The sequence below is a fragment of the Drosophila persimilis genome, unplaced genomic scaffold, assembly GCF_003286085.1.
Source record: "Drosophila persimilis strain 14011-0111.01,24,50 unplaced genomic scaffold, DperRS2 tig00000579-arrow-pilon, whole genome shotgun sequence".
NCBI classification, from domain to species: Eukaryota; Metazoa; Arthropoda; class Insecta; order Diptera; family Drosophilidae; genus Drosophila; species Drosophila persimilis.
The window spans coordinates 1,521,416-1,540,930 of NW_020825322.1; the positions used below are offsets into that span (position 1 = coordinate 1,521,416).

Genomic DNA, 19,515 nt, shown 5'->3' on the forward strand with positions numbered 1-19,515 from the left:
AAATCCAATTGAGATGGCAGTGCTTCGATAAGTCGCCATAGCTGATCGCTAGTGTTGGTTATAAAATTGAAACCGATGCTGTTGTTGAGTATTTCAATATCGAAGAATATCGATAGGCTAACGTTAATTGTGGAACCTATTTGAGGAGCGCGCAATGTTTAAAATCACCTGCTATGGCGAATCAATGAAAGGTGATTCGTAGGGGTTTGGTGTGCGTGTGTCTGTGTTTTCCACACGCCAGATGTCTCCACCCCGGCCAACCGTTTGCCTTTATCACACTCGGTCACGAATCATGACGAATGTGTTATCTTATCGTCGTCGGCAACCGCAAGCTCAAAATCCCTATGCGGGCCCCCGATGCCAAGCGTGGCTACGGATTTTTCGTCAGTCCAGTTTCAACTTTACTCCGTGTCGCTACTCTAACGCCCCACCTTCCTTAAGTTAACCCACATTTTGAGTCCGCAATCAAATATCAAATATCCAACATGAACTTCTATTTGCTGGTGATTGCGTCCCTGTGTTTTCTGACCTACATCAGTTGTGGTAAATCTTTGATCAGTCATTTTACTTCGCCTACATTTTCATATATTTTTGTTGACTTCGGTTTGAGTTACAAGTGCATTATATAAGAAAGTGTGATAAGCGGCGGCCACCATAAACACATAACAAATCGAACAAATCGAAATTGCGTATCTTATCAATTGCCCACCGAGTCCATGGTAACTGTGTTCACGGTGTAACGCTCTGCTACGTATCTGTGTGGGTGTCTTGTGTCGTGGTGTGCGTGTTCACTGCATGCCGGCAACAACGAAATATTTTCCAGATATATGTACATGCAGATCGTATGACGTTTATGTCTCTTTCTCTCTTTTTTTTTGGTTGTGTTTGTGTTTTTGTTCCATACTGGAATGCACTGAAGAATATGTATAATATAAACATGGATAACTCTATTAATTTAGTGGGAAATACTGCTTGATTTCATTGAGATTTAGATGGACTTAAGTGCAAGGACTGCAGATACATTTGGATGCTGTTGCATAGATTGAGGGTGGAATGTGTAGGGTATTCGGTAGATGTACGAGTATTTCCTTGTAGGGGAGTTTCAAGCCAAACAAGTGGAGTACTTTTGGGGCGCAAAACTTGGAAATAGTTTCCAAATTTGATTTTATTTTTAGGTTTATTTGCTGGGCTTATCTTGTGTGGAGACCTATGTACATACACAGCTTAAATATATGGTAGTTGACTCATTCGTCGGTCTATGTACCGTGTTCGACTCACTTGCTCGATAAGAATCGATGGCTACGGTAGAGAGAAAACGAGATAACAGCGAGCCCCATACAGTACAGTGCGTGCCGCGATCATGGGGCAGGGCGGGTGAAAATCGTAGAAAATCAAACGAAAACCAATCGAAAGTCCCAAATGGAGTGTCCTTCATGTACGTTTGACAGGTCGCGCACTGTACTGGACGTTCGGGCTGGTGTAGCATAGCTGGTGCTGGATGGTACTTCGAAGGCTATACAAAAATTAATCTAATCTAATCAGGTTTAGCCATGACTCAAAGCAAACGCAACGTTCCACTCGCTAAATTCGCAGATGGCTGTCTCCAGTGCAATTCGAAAACGGAGCCCCGTTGCGCCACCGATCCGCTCAGCTTATTCACCAAGAACTGCTCAGAGTCCACCGGCGGAGCCGAGTGCTACGTGCGCGTCATCAAAGGTGAGTGCAACTCCTACAACTGTCGAATGCACTGTTTTCCAAAAGTAAATCTGATCCACAGACGGCTACACCGTGCGCGGCTGTGTGAAAGAGCTGGACAATGCCACCAAGGCCACCTGCAACAACGAGCTGGAGTGCCAGATCTGTACGTACGCGGAGGGCTGCAACCGTCAGATGTTCCCCTCCTCGCGCGCCCAGTGCCTCCAGTGCTCGGGCAACTCCACCTCCTCGAGCTGCGCCAGCCAGGTGTACGAGCACGCCTCCATCTGTCCCATCTATAAGCTGGGCGACCTCTGCTACATTCGCAACAGCAACCGCACCGCGGACGGGTCCTTCCAGCGCGGCTGCCTTACCAGCGCCCAGGCCAACAAGCAGTGCATCAAGGACGGCCACTGCTTCACGTGCACGGGGCGCGGCTGCAACTTCCTGCAGGCCAACGATACCCTGATTCCCCTGGCCCGCGACTCCAGCGCCCAGCTGGTGCTCTCGATGTCTCTGCTCCTCTGCGGCCTCCTCGTCGCCTGGATGCTGTGAAGCCCAGCCCTCTCTCTCTCTCTCTCTCTCCATCTCTCTTGCTGGGGACATTGAAAGCCACATTTTTCCTTCAGAATTATATACTATTCTATTAGATATTCATTTCTTTTTTTTTTGTAATTTGTAATTATATAAAAATCACACTCTGCCTTTGTTTGCTTTGAACCACGAAAACTGAGAGACGAAAGCAAAAATAAAGATGAAAATGTAATGGAAAAGAGGGAAACAATATTGATCAAAACACTTTTGTTTGCTTTCGATTTTATGGGGTGCCAACGGTCGGGGCACTTCAGCACTTGACACCCCCCAAAAAAATGCAGTTGACAGTTCACTGTCCCCCCCCGTCCCACGTACCCCGTCCACCGCCACTTCCCGTGGCGTGGCAGCGAACCGGAAGCTCTCCGCCAATGAGGGGGTGCATAAATGTGTCGACGCCTTCAAAATGTTTGTCAATTATTTTTCATTGCCTTTGGGTTTGTCGGTTCTCTCCTTCCTGGGGGCATTTCCAATTGAACCATCGCTCGCAATGTGAAAATAGATCATCCAATAAGATGGGGAGATATATATCCAGATATATCCATGTGACGGGAATCCGTTCAGTTGATGTGTCCTCACTAATAATGGATACTAGCTCTGGACAATGTACAGTGTAGGAGCCCCAATCTCGATCAGAACTAAGGATAAAGGTAAGTCCATCAATCTATGGAATAAATCAACAATTGCAACGCGAAACTGCTAGAATGTTTTGATATTTCAATATCCGACTGATCATATATCCTATATATCCTAGGTTATCCGCGGATAGGTTTACATTTTTAAATGGAAAGAATTTATATATATTTATTATACTTCCTGGGAATGCTGAAACGAAAATTTAGAGCTTATCGAAGGATTGAATTTTGGGGGAATAAACTTAGAATTTGGAAACATTCTTTATTTTTCTTAAGAGCGAGCGTCCCTTGGATTGGTGTAGCTTAGGGAGGATTATCATTGATCTGTCTAGGTCCTCATTGCTCCTGCCGTTCCTCCAGCTTTTCCGGAACAATGCCCAAGCTAGTATTTTCGTCCAGGGGCTCATTCTTGAAGGGTAGCTCGTCAAAAGATTTCATATCGGACCTCTGCCGGCGGAAGATGGCCATTAAGTCGATCTCATCATCTGATAGGTCAGAGCACTCTTCCACCTCCTTCTCATCATCCTCCTGGGACTGCTCCCCAACGCCGGCTCCCGGGCGGCTCGCCAGCACGACCTCAGAAACGGAGGGAGCGGCGGTGGAGGCTGCGGACTTTGGACCTCTGGCACGGCCAAGACGTGGGTCCTGGCCGCTCGACCTCGACTTGGTCGTGGTGCCGCCTTTCTTCAACATCTGATCATAGCTCTCCGACCTGCCGCCGTGACCGGTTCGACCCTCCAGCACGCTCATTTCCCCGCTGAGCTCCAGTTCGCTGAACCTCTTCCGGGTGCAGATAACCGGCTGCCAATAGAGCTCCAGCGTTGACAGCGGCCTGACACCGGCTTCCTCGAGCTGTACGCTGTTTTTCAGTATTTTTGTCCTGAAGACCAATCGACTGAAGCCCATGGGGACGCCCAGCGCGCGACCGATGCGGATCTTCAGTTCGCCCGCGGTGCCAAAGTGGCCGGTCTTGAAGGGAGTCCTCTTGCCATCACGTGTTTGAACATAGATCTGCATACTGTGACCTGAGCAGTTTTGAATTTTCTATGCGATGATGGTTAGTTCCAAAAAAATACTGAATGATCGGGGGAAATGTGAATTTAGACGCCTGGATAATATGTAAATACAAATTCTGAGCTTGCTAATATTAAGGATATGTGTAAATATGTTTAGTCCATATACCATCGTCTATCGGAAGCCCATTTTTTGAACTGAAAAATCATTTTTAATGCTTTCTCGATCTACGCAGATCGAATCGCTTCTCCGAATATTCACAATTTGAATTCCATTTGTTTATGGCTAAACAAATGATTAACAAATAATGTAATAACCAGAAAAGCATTCAACAATTTATGAATTATTTATGTAGTCTCCATTCCGATCTCACGAAACGAAAACCACTTAACTCAAAATAATGGTAAACAGAGCGGCGCTGTGGCTGGGGGGCCATTACCCATAAATGGCCAATGGATAAGTCCTGGGCGCAACTGGATGCAAAGATTTATGCCCATAGGAATCCGTAGAGTGCGATCCGTATAAACAAATCGCGTCAGGTGTACAGGAACGTGCAGGTGTATGTGTAGGTGTAGGGCTCCGACCAGGTATGGCGGCTGCCTGCTGCATTTGTGCCGTTAATTGAATGCCGTGTGGCTGATGAAAAGCAGACACCGAAAAAAGCAGGAGAAACAAATCGTTCGCTTTGATCGGTTCGGTTCGGTTCGGTTCGCATCGGATCGGATCCCCCCCGTGGGCTCATGCCAAACAGACGCCATTTTACTCTCTATGTCTCTCTCTGTCACTCCCACTCGCTTTCAGTCTGTCTCCCTCCTCTCGCTGGTTATTCCGTATTCCTCTTTACGGTTTATTTAGTGTCGAGGTTATGGCGCAATTTGTATTTATGGGCACCACTAGGCGGCAGCATCACTGCCACCACTGCCACCACTGCCACCACTGCCCACATGTGGTGGCAGTCCAATTAAACGCATTTTCCAAATGACTCAGGTCAGCCAGCCACCCACCCAGCCAGCACACGCCCACTGGCGCGCAGCCCCCACCACAGAGCAGACCCAAAGATCGCCGCCGCTAGAAGACCACGCCTCCTGGGAGAGCACGGCACAGAGAGAGCATCCGTGGAGGAGGAGAGCAAGAGTACAGTAAAGCCTGACCTGGTGGCCAACGATTAACGAACGATTGAAACATTTATTATAAAACGGATCACTGCCTGGGAACCGACTACTTCAGTGTCCCTCTGTCAGACCTTCTTGACATCGGAAAAACATAAACAGTTCTTTGTCAAGGATCAACAGACAAGTGCATACAAAAAAGTTGTATGTTTAGGCTTAATTTAAATTGAAATGTTATAGGGATAGATAGATAGAGCCATGGGAAGCTCCACTGTACATATCCCCCAGCTAATCGATGTCTCTTTCGCTCCCTATGCTCTACGCCGAAGAGCACATCGGTTCTGCCCGGCCATAAAGAACGTACGGACAGCGAAGAGCAAACAGATGTCGACACAAATCGATTGAGAGGCCCCCGGAAGGAGGAGACGCCTCAGCCAGAGGCAAAGCCACAGCCACAGCCATTGGTCGACTGATCGGCATATGGACTCTGTCTAAATTTGGATGCTGCTGGCAGCGATTGGCAGAACGGGAAGAGGGAGAGGAACCAGCGCAGATCCATTGGATGGGCGAGATCTTTCAGAGCTGCAGTCAGTCTCCGGCAGAGATCTCATTCGGCAGACAAGCGCCTGACGGAACGGATGTGTGTGCAACGCTGCGATCGGTTCAGATCAGTGGATCTTCTTCAGATCAGTATCAGTTCAATTGAGATCAGTTGAGTGCTCGGTGATCGGTGCTCGGTGTTCGGTATAGATAGATAAATGCCTATTCGCGTGTGTACACTCGATCGACAAAAATCACTTCACACTTGGCCGGAAGAAGGTGGCAATTGAGACAACTCAACGCCTCCGACAAAAGCGAAGCGAGATTTCTGCAAAGAAACAACAAAAATAAGGAAACAAATAAAAGAAGTTCAAGTCAATCAATCGATCGATCGAACAGTGATCGATCACGCCGAAAATTTTCGCCAGTCAACGCCAGCGGGCCATAAAACAGAAGCGGATGATTTGAAACAAAGAAAAAACAAGACAACATTTGGTGGAAAATTGCCTCAAAGTGTTGAAGCGGCTGCGAAAATAAGGAAAACCCAAATGAGAATACAATTTTTTTTCCGTTGATTTCGCTCTCGATTCTGATTGACAACCTCCCCCCTCGAATCGTAGCTTTTTTCAGTGTACTCCCATGATTGTGTGTGTGCGTGTGTGTTCTGTGTGTGTGCGCGGATTCAATAATCAAATTTGACAACTGCGCGAAAAACGTTTGAGATCAAAACAACAACTAGCCCAGCAAAACCAAATAAATGGGCCCAGAATTCAGTGAGACTTACTTTTTTTTATCGTGATAGCCAAAAGTTGCCACCAATTGACCACCAGATATACATAGATACAACAATAAGCATATCGAGGGATTAATACGGGCTCAAATGACTCACCTGATGGGTCCCACGGAGTGCGCCAGCGCCATGATGAGCACCTCGATGCCCTTCCTGGACAACGGCCTGGGCCCCAACCTAACGGATTACAGCTGCTATGCGAATGATTACTGGACCACGCCCTACATGACCGGCGGCCTCAGCCCCATGAAACAGATCGAAGGTGAGTCTCCTCCAATCAGATGCACTCTGTAGCCAAAGGTTTTTGGTAGAAAACTGCGCTGGGATTTACCCAAACAACCATAAACATCCCGTGTACCCCATTTCATTTGGGCCTAACTCGGAAAAATCAGTATAAGATGAGCTTCTGAACAAGGATTGTGCGCTTTGATGGTACATCAGATGTGCATCATGTTCAGGCTGATTAGGAGGGCTTTATATAAAGCTTACTTAGTCTTACATCTAACATCAATAGATTATTCCAAAACAAAATATAAATGTGCATTAGAATGAGGAAGTTCAGATTGAAAGATTACCATTCCTTTGTTTGAACTAAACATTGAAACATTTCGAAAATAGGTGGGATTTTTTAGCATTTCGGGAACAGAAGAGGTTTTTGGAGGAAATTTATGCTACTGGTAATCACAGGACGATTATTCGCTGGATTTCGAAATATTTATAGTTTTTTCCTTCACCTACACAAATCAAATTAAATCTTCAACTTATTGAAGAATATTCCAGGAAAGATTGAGGTACTTTTTGTAATAGATAATATCATTTTGGAAAGCTACAAGGAAGCACAGCCCTATTATGTTTTGAATAATATTATTTTGTTTTATTCAAATGAAAAAAACTTTCAAACTTGAAATCATTTGGAAAGATTTATTTATACCCTTTGAAATATTTATTAAATAATTGCGTATGTACCAAATCCATTTCGCAATTCAATAATGATTACTTTCAATTTTGAAGCATTTGAAAATGCTCAACTCAGCTTTCGAAAAATTTGCTGAAAATTTGTTCCGAGGGCCACCGCCAAAGTGGAGCTCATAAGTGGTTTTTCTCGGGCTCTTTTTATCGAGCCTCAATGGATTTGAGTGCCGTTTCGGATACAGTAATTACCAAAATACACGAACCATGGCAGCAGCCACCACAGAATGCAGAGAAGGCACAGAAGGCAGAGCAATTAGCTCGGACTTCTCTGCGAGATTGCGATTCTCAAGTGGCATTTTTCTCTGCCTCTGCCTCTGTCTCTGCCTCTGCCTCCGCCTCTGTTGTTGTTGTTTGATGTTTTTGTGTGACAGAAAAACGATTTGTTGTGCCAAACGTTAATTGATTTTAGAATTCATTCGTGAAGCACTCAGAACAACAGCGAGAACGTGGAGCCAGCGATAAAAAAGCAAAAAAAAAAGAAAAACAGTGGAAGGAATGGAGCCGAAAAAGTGTGTCTCATTAAGCGACAATTGATGGCGGGAAACTGTCGAGCCAGAGGCCCAAGAGGCACCAGTGTCGACCTGTCATGGGTCATTGGCAGCGATCCCAGGGAATCCCAGCGAATCGTTGACAATTAATTGCAAAATTTACTTGCAACCAGAAGCCGCACAGCCCTTCCGCCGCCGCCACCGCCGCCGCCCGGGGCCGCCCGGGGCACGGGGCCCTTGAGGGGAGAAAACTAAATTTAGAGCAGGCGTCTCAATCAGCAGCCGCTGCTCTGACGCCTTTTTATAATTGGATATGTTGTCCCATTTGTTCCGTTTTGTTCAGTTTTTGCCCAGCGAAAGTCGGCTCATTATATAGCCAGATCGGTTGAGGGTGAGGGTATAGAGCGAGTATCTGGTGAATTTGCGCCGGCGTGGCGTCTCCATTACTGCAGGTCTTCCGTGTCTTCCACTTTAAATCGCATAAATCAAATTAAATATGAAATTAGCAAATCTCAGCTGCTTTATATCCATTCGGTTGGCTTGTGTGTGATTTATGGGGAAATATTTTCCGCTCATTTGTCAAAGAACAACCAAAGTAGGTTGAAACATGTGTATTTTGGGGAAGCGTAATCTTGGGAGATGCATTATTTCCAATGTAAAATAACCAAAAACCGACATGTACTAATTACAGCCTGCATTCAGACGGCTGGCAAGGATCGCAGCTCCTACAAGCCCCTGGAACAGATCGATGCCAAATTGGCCGACATCGAGACGCACAGCATGGGCAGCAGTGGCACGGCGGCAGGGTCCAGCAGCAGCAGCAGCAACAGCAACAGCAGCAGCAGCTCCCTCAGCAACCCCAATGGCGGCTGCCAGGAGCAGCAGACCTCGCTGCTCCACCAAGAGTATGCCGGCGGCAGCAGCGAGGCCACAAGCGGAGCAGCCTTGGTGTCGGGCCCAGGGGACAGCACACCGGCGGGAGCACCTTCCGCCGCGGGCACACCAGCCAAGAAATACAAAAATCAACACAAAAAAGACAACAACAGTTTGGAAAATAGTTCTGTAAAAGCCAACAACAATCACAGCGCCAGCAGCAATGCCAAAGGGGTAAGAAGGAGTAACACTTAATGATTCGATTCATCGATCATCAAATATCCATATTCTAACGAGATCTAAAAAGAATGCACACATCATTTCACCTTCGAAATACTCGTTTCGAATCCCACATCCCACTACTTTAATTCAATTCTTACAGAGTCTTATAAATTAAATTACCAACATTCTAGTTCCTTAATAGATCGGCATTGGGTTTATAATATTCTTTATAAATAAATATGATCTATACATAAATATATGATGTATGATTTACATCGGACACTCATCGTTTATTCGTTTATTCATTTCTTATAACTATCGTTAGGAATCAGAGCCAGTGCATCCATCGCTGGCCCAGGCCATCGTTGTGCTGGAGACGAAGGCGCTGTGGGATCAGTTCCATGCCCAGGGCACCGAGATGATCATCACGAAGACGGGTCGTCGCATGTTTCCCACGTTTCAGGTGCGGATCGGGGGCCTCGATCCCCATGCCACCTACATCTGCATGATGGACTTTGTGCCCATGGACGATAAGCGCTATCGCTATGCCTTCCACAAGTGAGTATCTATCAGAGATCTATCAGAGCTGATGGATCATCCATGATGATGCGTGTGTTCCGTCCTTGGCAGCTCCTGCTGGGTGGTGGCCGGCAAAGCGGATCCTATTTCACCGCCTCGCATCCATGTCCATCCCGACTCGCCAGCGGCCGGCTCCAACTGGATGAAACAGATCGTGTCCTTCGACAAGCTGAAGCTGACCAACAACCAGCTGGACGAGAACGGCCATGTGAGTGACTTCAGACAACAGACAGCACACGGTGTTCCGTTGCCCAGTGCGCTAATGTCTCCTGGAAATGCTTCTCTCCCCCCCGTTCCGCTCTACAGATCATACTGAACTCGATGCATCGCTATCAGCCGCGCTTCCATCTGGTCTACTTGCCCCCGAAGAACGCCTCCCTGGATGAGAACGAGCACTCGAGCCACTTTCGCACGTTCATCTTTCCGGAGACGAGCTTTACGGCCGTGACTGCCTACCAGAATCAGAGGGTAAGTGCCGAGCAGCCGAGGTCTTCGGTCTTCCTTTGAAAACGTTTACCGTATTCAAGCGAATTAAATGGGTAATCCCCATAGATGCCCAAAAGTTATGCCCTCTCCTGCACAGCCACTCCTGGGCGATGGCATACCAAACAAGAGGCCGCGACCATTTTGCGCCGTTTTGGCCTCATTGTTTATGATTTTCCCATAACTTATGACGAGCAGGGGCCAGAGCTCCACACAACAACAGCAGAAATATCTGAAAGAATACTATAGGAAAAGTATGCCTATCACCGACTGCAAAGATACACTTATCTAGGACAATAATAGTTTAGGAATTTCTAGAAAAATCATATATGAAGGTAAATGGGAAAAACCACATATATAAAATGAGAAATTTCACATACAGTACTTTAAAGTATTTTTTGTAAGTAAATCATTTAACAAGATCCTATAGTAAACCATCATTCAAGATATGAACACACTGTTTTCTATTTTTAAATTAGTTTTTCTAATTATTTGTGATGGATTGAACTCCAACCCAATTTAGTGAACAGTTTTTGTTGAGTTTTGTCCAAAATCCTCCTAGCAAATATTAGAAAATCAACTAAATTCCACTTAATGATGATCGCTTAATTCTCGATGAAATTTAAATACGTTTTTTGGCAAATGCATCAAAAGATTGCAGAAAAATGATGAGCTAACACAGGAGAATCTTTGCTTGCTCCCAGCAAATATTATCACAACCAAAGTGTCAGAAGGTAAACTTAGGGGAAAGGTACAAAGCCCTGAGTGCCACTCGTAGTATCTTATCGTGGGGGCGCAAGATTCACGACAAAATAGGGGGACTCGAGGCCTTCTCCATACCTCCTCATATTTGTCTCGGGCATAATTCATAATTCTGGCAAGTGGGGACAGTGGGGCTGAAACGGGTAATCGCTGGCCGAGAGAACATTTGCTATAAATATATCTAGACATTCTTGAAAAGTATTTAAATTATTTATGCGCTCAATGTGGGCGTTAACAGTTTTCCACCGCCACCTCCTGCTCCGCGGCCTCTTCAAATTTATTGCAAATCATTTTGTGTGTTCCGCTCGTATTTCCCAATGCGAATTCCAGTTGTAAACATTTTTCTCTAATTTGTTGGGTATCTAATTTATTTGTTTTCGTAGTAGTTTCTGTTCCCCCAGCCACCAATACTTTTCCAAAATACCCGAATGCCATAAATTGTTTCTTTCCGTATTGCAGGTGACACAGCTGAAGATCTCCAGCAATCCCTTCGCCAAAGGCTTCCGAGACGATGGCACCAATGATGTGTGAGTCTTTATCTTTACTTATCAAAATTATATTTAAAAGGCACTCAAATAAGAAACCAATTAGATTGCTTTTAAAAAGCGGGACAATTTGTTAGGAAATCAAAGCCACTTCTGCCGTACTGGGGGCTGCCAGCCCCCATCTCTAGTGCCAGTCCCAAGTGGAACTAGACAGTCCGTCGACGGCGGGCAAAGACATTCCCGGAATTGCCGATGCGTCGCAGCAAACAAAATATCTAAAAAAAAAAAGGGAAACAATAACTCAAAAACAAAAGAACTTCAAAATGTAGAACAGCAGCCAGTGATGTCGAGGATGATGATGGGGATGCTGTTGCTGATGCTGATGATGATGATGATGCCCGAATGCTGATGGTACGACTGACAGATGGGACGGCGGCATAAACAATTTCACTCTGTTTTCCGAGGGCTTTTCATATTTGTCGAGAACGGGAACTGGAACGGGAGCTGGTAGCCCAATCTTGGGCGCAGCATATTCTAAACAAATCAGGGGTCTGCTCTGCAATTTCTATTGTTTATGCCCTGATGTTTATCAAAAAGCACAAAAATGCTTAGCATTTCTCAAAAATTGTTCTCCAAATTTTTTGGTTCACATACAATAATTCTTGTATGGGATTCTGTTTCAACTCAAACGCTTATCAGAATTTTATTTAAATTATCGTTCAAATCTTAGCAGATGTTGAACAGTATAACAAATTCAGAAATTCCCAAAATTCTGAACACAGTTTTGGTTCACGCATAAAGTAGCAACGTTAATCTATTATTTGTGTTCGATTTTGCCATAAATTCCAATGCATTATTCAACAATTGAGGAGTTTATTTTTCTATTTTAAATATCTTTTCCTAGCAAAATATTATAAAGTGTCCCAAAATTTAAAGAAACTTTTAGAAAAACTATTTTGAAATATTTAAAGCAGGATGGTTTTGCTACTGAAGGATTCCTTTTATTTAACAATGTTTTAATTAACGTTTTTTCTTAAATGTTGTATTTCAGAACCAGCGGCAGCACCATGAGCCACGAGAGCCAGGCTCGCATGAAGCAGCAACAGCAGCAACAGCAGCAGCAGCAACAGCAGCAGCAGCAGCAGCTGCAACAGCAGCAACAGTTGAGTGGCAAGGAACGAACAACCAGCAACACTTTCAGCCTGAGTTGCACAGAGCTGAGTGTGGATCCCCAACAACAGCAGCAGCAGCAGCAGCAACAACAGAGTGGCATGCAACTGCCAGCCACGCCCTCGAGCAGCTCCGCCTCAGGGAACTCCCCGGATCTGTTATCCTTCCAAATGGAGCAACTGCAGCAGCAGCAACAGCAGCAGCAGCAGCAACATCACTTGCAGCAACAGCAGCAGCAGCAACACCAGCAGCAGCAACATGCCACGTTGCATCACCAGAGCCACAATCAATATGGGAGCTATCACCATGCCTACCAGACCCATCCACTGACGCCACACTCCACCAGCTCAGCCTCGCCGCCGGCTGTAGTCCCCGCCAGCAGTGCAGCGGCCACAGGAGGGGCACCAACAGCAGGAGGAGCAACTGCAGCAGGAGCACCAGGCGCAGAAGCTGGCGCTGGGGCAACTACCCAGGTGATGGCGGCGGCGGCTAACATTTACTCCAGCATCGGCCAGCCCTATGCCCAGGAGCAGAGCAACTTTGGGGCAATCTATCATCATAATGCTGCCGCTGCTGCTGCCGCCCACTATCACCATGGCCACGCCCACAACCATGCCCATGGGCATGGGCATGGGCATGGGCATGGGCATGGACCCTATGCCAGTGCCTACGACAAGCTGAAGGTGTCGCGGCATGCGGCAGCCGCCGCCTATGGAATGACGGCCAGCTACCAGACCTTCTACGGATCGGCGGCCCATCATCAGATGATGCGACCCAATAGCTATATAGATCTGGTGCCCCGCTAGATCGCGGATCGGACATTGCAGATCGCAGCAAAAAAGTATTAGCAGCAGTTGAGATTAAACCAAATAAATGCAAAAAGTATTACAAGTATTTCTTTAAATATCTAAAAATTATTGTTTGTTTTTTTTTTTTTGCCTAGTTCTTAAATATGTAAAAGCAACCAAAAATATGTGTGTGTGCCATGTAAGAGAAAACCAGAAAAAAGAAGCGAAAAAAAATGCATATTTATAGTTTGTAAAATGTAATTTTATCATACGATTAATGTTTTAATATTAAACTGTTTTTTTTTTGCGCCCAACATTTGTAGAGTCCTCAATCCTCAATCCTAAATTCTCGTTCCGATTATTCTTACGGCTTCTATGTACATACAAGAAAAGCGTATCCCTCTCTCCCTCTCTCTATCTCTCTCTCTAAATATAAAACTGAAACAGTTTCAGCAGCAACAAAAATCATAAATTAACAAAAACAAAACAACAAAAAAAAGCAAAACGAAATTTTAATTTTCTTCAATATCAAAATGGCCGGCGGGAGCGATCGTAGGCGATCGGTAATTGGGAAATGCGGCGAGGAAAATCACACGATTTTCCATTTACCATTTACCATTTTGTTTATGCCTTGCTCAGTGCTCCGTCCCGCCCGTCTCTTTCTTTCGTTCTGTGTAGCCGTCTCTTTCTAAACAAAAAGTGCCGTTGCCTTAATTGAGAAAAACCAACGAAAGAGCATCGTTCGATCAAGGGCTGGCAATAGAGGTACTAAAGGTGGCATACGCGGAGGAGGAGGAGGAGAATGCTGGGGAAGAAGGTGTGCGAAGGAGACCTAAAGGGTGGAGGCAGAGTGAGAGCGATAGAGACAGACTAATGAAGAGGATTGGAGGAAGAAAGAGACTCAGATTGGAGCAGAGTGGTGGTGGTGGTGGGGCAAGTGGTGAGAGTGAGAGAAGGAGAAGGAGAACAGATTGTGGGAGCAGTAGAAAGGAAGATGGGGAGGTACTGGAGGGAGACCAAAACAAAGTAAACCGAAAAAATACACAGAGAAGGAGGTGGAGTATCAGAAGGAAGGCAGAAACGGACAAAAGAAATGTAAAATGTAATTCTAGGCTGTGGAAAAGCAACCAGGAGAGAGAGAGTGATGGAAGTGGAAGACAGAAAAAGAAGGAAAACGAGGGGGAACGTTGTGAGTTGCTGCGGAGACTGCAGCTCTACACTTATACCCGATACTTAGTCAGTATGGCTCTCCTCCGGCAGACGGCTCTTATATGTATGTAACGATTCCTTCTGGACGTTACACACATCCATTTTCACCACAAATCTAATATACCCCAATACTAATATACCTCATTTTGAGTATCGGGTATAAAAATGGAGTAAAGGAAAATGGAATGGATGCAGAACAAGGTGGAAAAGAAAGAGGAGCTATTGTGGGTGTGGGATCGAAAAGGTGGAATCACAATTGCGGATGTGAACGAGGAGAAAGATCAGAGAGGGGCTGGGGATAGTGGAAAACTAAAGATCACAGGCTGATAAACTGGGGTGTAGATGGGTGGTGAGAAAGAGAAAGTACGAAGATGGGAGAGAGCGAATGCACGACAGCCATAAAACCGTATCTGTATCGCTCCGATTTTCCCGTTTTCCCCTTTTCCCCATTTCCTCCCCCCATTGTTATCGTTGCGGGGTCCGTCGACCCTCGAAATGCGTTTACCATCCTGATAAGTTTTCCTCCTTGGCTGGCCCGGCCCGGCCCGCTGATTGACGAGCGGATCTTCGGGGCAAACAAACATTTAACTCGTACCACGATCGAGGTCGATTTATATTCTATTCAAATCGATTTGGCCAACAAATGAAGTCCATTCCGGGAGGGGGACTCGGTTCTACGCATCTTATTTTCTCTATGGAACTATTCGTTGAACAATTGCTTGGCATTTTCATTAGTTCTTACCGATGAATGGCATTTGGAAGTATCTACTCGTATAATCTGTTCTAAAAAACGATTTGAATAATGTGAAATCAATTATACTTCTGTTGGAATGTGTTCGAATGGCATATGTATAAAGTCTTTTAATTGTCTGCCTATTTTTCGGTTGTCTCAGATTTATTTGTATATATTTGGGCATTTACATCCTTTAAAAAAAACCTTAAAAACAAAATTTAAATAATTCTAATAATTGAAATATAATTGCATTAACTATAATCCGAAAACCAAGGTCTACTTTTCCGGTAATTTGCTTTAATATTGTCTCCTATATGAAAGATGACTTGGTAAAAGTATTTTCTCAAAGTCTCTCTAACATATTTAACTATGTTTTATTATCTATTAACTCTGAATATTATATATATATTAGCACAAAAAATGTATTACAGCTTGTCCTACCCTGTTTGCAGGGTTTTACGATTTTGTGGCCCAACCTCAAAATTCACTTTTAATTTTTGTAATATATCGTCAGGTTATATTTTGGCTGATATTTTTGAAATTGTACGTACGAATATTGTACATTTTTTATTTATATATAGGGCTACCCAATTACTATTCAACTGGAATAATTTGTATTTTAAATTTTGACTTTTTCATTATTTTTTTTAAAACATTTGTGGTACAAATGTAGCTTAAGCCCTGTCCATACCTAATATGTTGTATTCCTGATATAATTATATACTGCTAAAATAGATATGAGTCTATCAATAATGGTGAAATTGAAGGCGATATGTACATTCTTCTGTGCACTTATGTACCTTTTTAAGTACTCCCCAATTTTTAATATTGTAATCGTAACGCAAGCCAATTAAATCATGAATTAAGTACGATGTACTCAAATATATCGACTATAGAAAATCCGCTACCCAGATTTCTTTATGTGGATTTGAATTAAATGAGAAAAGGCAGAAACTAAGTAGCGCAAAAGAAGAATATTAATTTAAAAAAAAATTATAAAGTTATTAGTAGAAAATGAGCCCAGCTTTTTGTCTTTAGGGCTATAGGTACGACGATGGCAAATATAGCAGCTATAGCCGCCTACAGATCGTGAGCATAGATAATGTACCCTGTACTCCACGCATGGGAGATACAGGAATACATATACAGAGCCAATATATATATGTATACAGACATGTGTACATACTGTAGGAGTAATCGGATGGAACGATCAGTGAGGCATGCGACACATGGTCCCGTTATCATTAGTATTGTCGCTTTGGTGACGTTTAACCTGCACCTCCTCCAACACCCTCGCTACCTCCACCGCCACCGCCACCTCTACCGACACGAAACGAAACGAGACGGCACTTCAATCTCAATTTCACACGCTCCGAAAAAAAAAGTGAAATGAAATGAATTTCTCAAAAACTGTGACAAGCCATCAAATGTCCGACAATCATTAGTCACAGGAGAATTTTGACACGCGAGAGATCGGCGAAGGGAGATTGATTATATGGCATATTGAACTTTTACCAAAGACCCGCACACGTAACCGGAGGAAACCGAACAGAGCCGATTCTATACGATCCTATACGATACGAAAAACAGAAAAACATAGTCTAAAAGTGTTCCTTAGAGGAAATACTTTCCACTCTCTGATCGCAGCGGCATCAAAGAGCTCCGTGGATGTCTAAAATTTAATAACGCTATATCTTCTTGTATCTCCTCATCTACCAGCCCCCCCCGGCCTCTCTGGCTGTGGTCCTCTCATAAATAAGAACAAATTGGCATGCAATTCGCCTTAGAGCAGCGACCAAGTAGAACATAAATTTCTCAACACTTGCATAAAATTTCTACAAAAACAACGATCAAGAACAAACAGATGTGTCGCCGACTGATTGAAGGGAGTACTGCGGCAAGGGGAGGAGGTTGCATGGGGCAAGATGGGAGGGTGGAATATGCAGAGGTAAAGAGGGGCATTTAATAGGGGAGGTGGCGTATTTTTTCGGGAATAATTTCAATTGCAGGCACAGAAAACCCAATGAATTTTGTTGATCATTTTCGTATACAAATGCATTGTATATGGTGTACTCCATTGTAGAATTCTTGTATGTAATAAGGGTCAAAAGGTCAAGGAGGAGATAATGGACGATGGCTTATGAGAGTGTACTTTCTAAAAAAGGAAATACATACACAAATACACATATAAACCCGTTGAGTAAAGGACTTACATATATATATATGTATATACTCGCTGTGACATTCCTGGAAAGAAATAAGACGGACAGACATGGCTATATTGACTCTGCTATTGATGCTGATCAAGAATATATATACTTTATGGGGTCGGAAATGTTTCCTTCTGGGTGTTACGCACATCCATTTTCATCACAAAATACGGGATTCCATGCGATCTAAGATTCCAACTTGCACGAGCATTTGGCCGTCAAAAAGTATTTTTGCCCCCAAAAACCTCGTTTCAGAGGAGTGCAATAAGGGCTTTGAAGATTGGTTTCAGCGGATATCCATTATCATAGAGAATATTTGAAAATCATTTCCATTCAGTCTTTGTTGGTGTTTCACTAGCCAGCCTACGTATAAGCTCGAAGAGCATATTACTAACCCGATAACTGACTAACTCAAGAATGAATGAATAACTTGACTAGGCTGTGAGTGATTCAGATACGAAGATTGCGAATGTGTCGGGTTCTTTGACTGACTAATAGAAAGGGCAATCGTTGGACAGGTTGCGAATGTGTCGGGTTCTTTGACTGACTAATAGAAAGGGCAATCGTTGGACAGGTTGTGTCCGGTCATAGCACTAACACACTACATTCATTTCATGGCAAGATTCCGAGCCGAACCCATGGAATTCTACGAAAATTGTGGCGGGTAGGTTCGACATCGACAGGAATGGGAATGGGAATCATCATCACCGTTTAGTTTTATCGCCAAAAACACTTACGGGGCTGATAAGTAATAATCGGCATACTCGTGTGACGTATGTACATAATCGTACTATGTACATATCTTTGGGGGAAAGGAACTTGCCGTGTTTCTATCATCGTGCTCAAAAGTCCGGCTGGGTTTCGCTCCAAATTATATACGGCACTACTACGGCCCGGCACATGTGTGTGTCCACGCCCTATCCTATCATTATATGGTGATAATCAATTGGTGTGTCTGTCTGTCTGTATGCGAATGGTCGGGGCTGGGCCACTTGAGAGTGGAATGAAAAATCATTTGGAAAGATGATTTGGATGCCACTGTAAAATGAATATTTTCGATATTTATTGTCATCCCAACGATGTGGTAGGTCCACTTCACATCCCCGTATTTGTTGTTGTAGGTGTGCGCCCTGTCGCTCCGTCGATCCGATCTCTGGAGTTTCGATCTGGCATCTTGCATGGTGTCAAATGGCTTGAAGGTCCGTGTTAGTGTCTCTCTCTCTCCCTCTCTTTCTCATCCTTTCAAGTGGTGCGGGACGGGAAAAGAAACTGTTATTCTTATCATCTCTGAGTGTGTTTGTTGCAGGTTCCAGTGGCTGGGGCGGGGGGCTGGGGCTGCGGGCGCATCCGTAGCTAATCGCTTTGAAAGTGAAACCGTGTTTATGCTGTTGTTGTCTTCGTTTTTCCGCTTTTCGCATTCATTCGTTCCCGATCCCGATCCCGAGCCCGACACTTGAGTCTTTGTTTATGCATTAGAGCAGCCCAGCAGCGTAACCCACAGATTAGGGTATGCCAGGGGTATGCCAGTCAGTAGGGTATGCCTGGGACAGTCCGAAAGGGCTAAGAAGCGCTCTTGTATCATGCAAAATGATTGTGATTTATGAGTAATCAAAGATTGAGAGGCACACAGAATGGAGCTTCTAGGAGGATCAGTGAAACACTTATCATTATCCTTAGTGATTCGTTAAATGATATTGGATGTTTCCCATCCAAAAGAATGTATTTTCTAAACCTATTGCTTGAGGACATCGAAATCCTTTCCCAGCAAAGTTGTCTTTAAGAAGGTTCTGCCAAAAGATAAACCAACCCAAATCCTTGCAGATCAAAAGCTTCTCATCATGAATGTTCTGAATACGATCGAATACTACAGTCTTTAAATGAAAGAAATGACCCATCGGTTTCCCGAAACATATGTTCGTATCTCCTTCATCATGTCAGCCCTCTAAGTACTTTAAATAATGCTTCGTACTCGTACTCGTAATAACTTGTGCCAGAAATGCCATTGATTTCTAGGGGATGTCCTTCAGGGCATCAGCTAGTCGACTACCTTCGTACTTTTCTTGTCTTGTTTTTTTTTTACTGTTATTTATGCCTGGATAGGGATCTTTCCTCAGAGACGCCTCAACACGCGACTCAAGTGGGAAACGGCGGCCTGACCAACCCAAAA

At 44.3% G+C, this 19,515-nt stretch overlaps 3 protein-coding genes across 3 annotated transcripts; 2 read left to right on the forward strand and 1 right to left on the reverse strand.

The window, feature by feature from the left end:
* Positions 1 to 417: 417 nt before the first annotated feature.
* LOC6598219 lies at positions 418 to 2,396 on the forward strand. Its single transcript, XM_002023308.2, has 3 exons — positions 418 to 543; positions 1,594 to 1,716; positions 1,778 to 2,396. Exons 1-3 carry the CDS (start codon positions 486 to 488, stop codon positions 2,248 to 2,250), a joined length of 654 nt encoding a protein of 217 aa, XP_002023344.1. The 5' UTR covers positions 418 to 485; the 3' UTR covers positions 2,251 to 2,396.
* A 762-nt stretch (positions 2,397 to 3,158) lies between these two features.
* On the reverse strand, positions 3,159 to 3,983 carry LOC6598218. Its single transcript, XM_002023307.2, has one exon. The coding sequence runs from the start codon at positions 3,936 to 3,938 to the stop codon at positions 3,258 to 3,260; it is 681 nt and encodes a 226-aa protein (XP_002023343.1). The 5' UTR covers positions 3,939 to 3,983; the 3' UTR covers positions 3,159 to 3,257.
* Positions 3,984 to 6,464: 2,481 nt separating this feature from the next.
* On the forward strand, positions 6,465 to 13,295 carry LOC6598217 (T-box transcription factor TBX1). Its single transcript, XM_002023306.2, has 7 exons — positions 6,465 to 6,636; positions 8,526 to 8,941; positions 9,255 to 9,487; positions 9,560 to 9,716; positions 9,815 to 9,976; positions 11,213 to 11,280; positions 12,290 to 13,295. Exons 1-7 carry the CDS (start codon positions 6,465 to 6,467, stop codon positions 13,212 to 13,214), a joined length of 2,133 nt encoding a protein of 710 aa, XP_002023342.2. The 3' UTR covers positions 13,215 to 13,295.
* The last annotated feature ends 6,220 nt before the right edge of the window (positions 13,296 to 19,515 follow it).

Bases quoted from the DNA above. Each gene is read 5' to 3' on its own strand.
- LOC6598217 (XM_002023306.2), top strand. From the start codon at position 6,465: ATGACTCACCTGATGGGTCCCACGGAGTGCGCCAGCGCCATGATGAGC. The intron at 9,488-9,559 runs GTGAGTATCTAT...CGTCCTTGGCAG, and splicing joins TATCGCTATGCCTTCCACAA to CTCCTGCTGGGTGGTGGCCG. The intron at 9,977-11,212 runs GTAAGTGCCGAG...TCCGTATTGCAG, and splicing joins CTGCCTACCAGAATCAGAGG to GTGACACAGCTGAAGATCTC.
- LOC6598219 (XM_002023308.2), top strand. From the start codon at position 486: ATGAACTTCTATTTGCTGGTGATTGCGTCCCTGTGTTTTCTGACCTAC. The intron at 544-1,593 runs GTAAATCTTTGA...CTAAATTCGCAG, and splicing joins TCTGACCTACATCAGTTGTG to ATGGCTGTCTCCAGTGCAAT. The intron at 1,717-1,777 runs GTGAGTGCAACT...TCTGATCCACAG, and splicing joins CTACGTGCGCGTCATCAAAG to ACGGCTACACCGTGCGCGGC.
- LOC6598218 (XM_002023307.2), bottom strand. From the start codon at position 3,938: ATGCAGATCTATGTTCAAACACGTGATGGCAAGAGGACTCCCTTCAAG.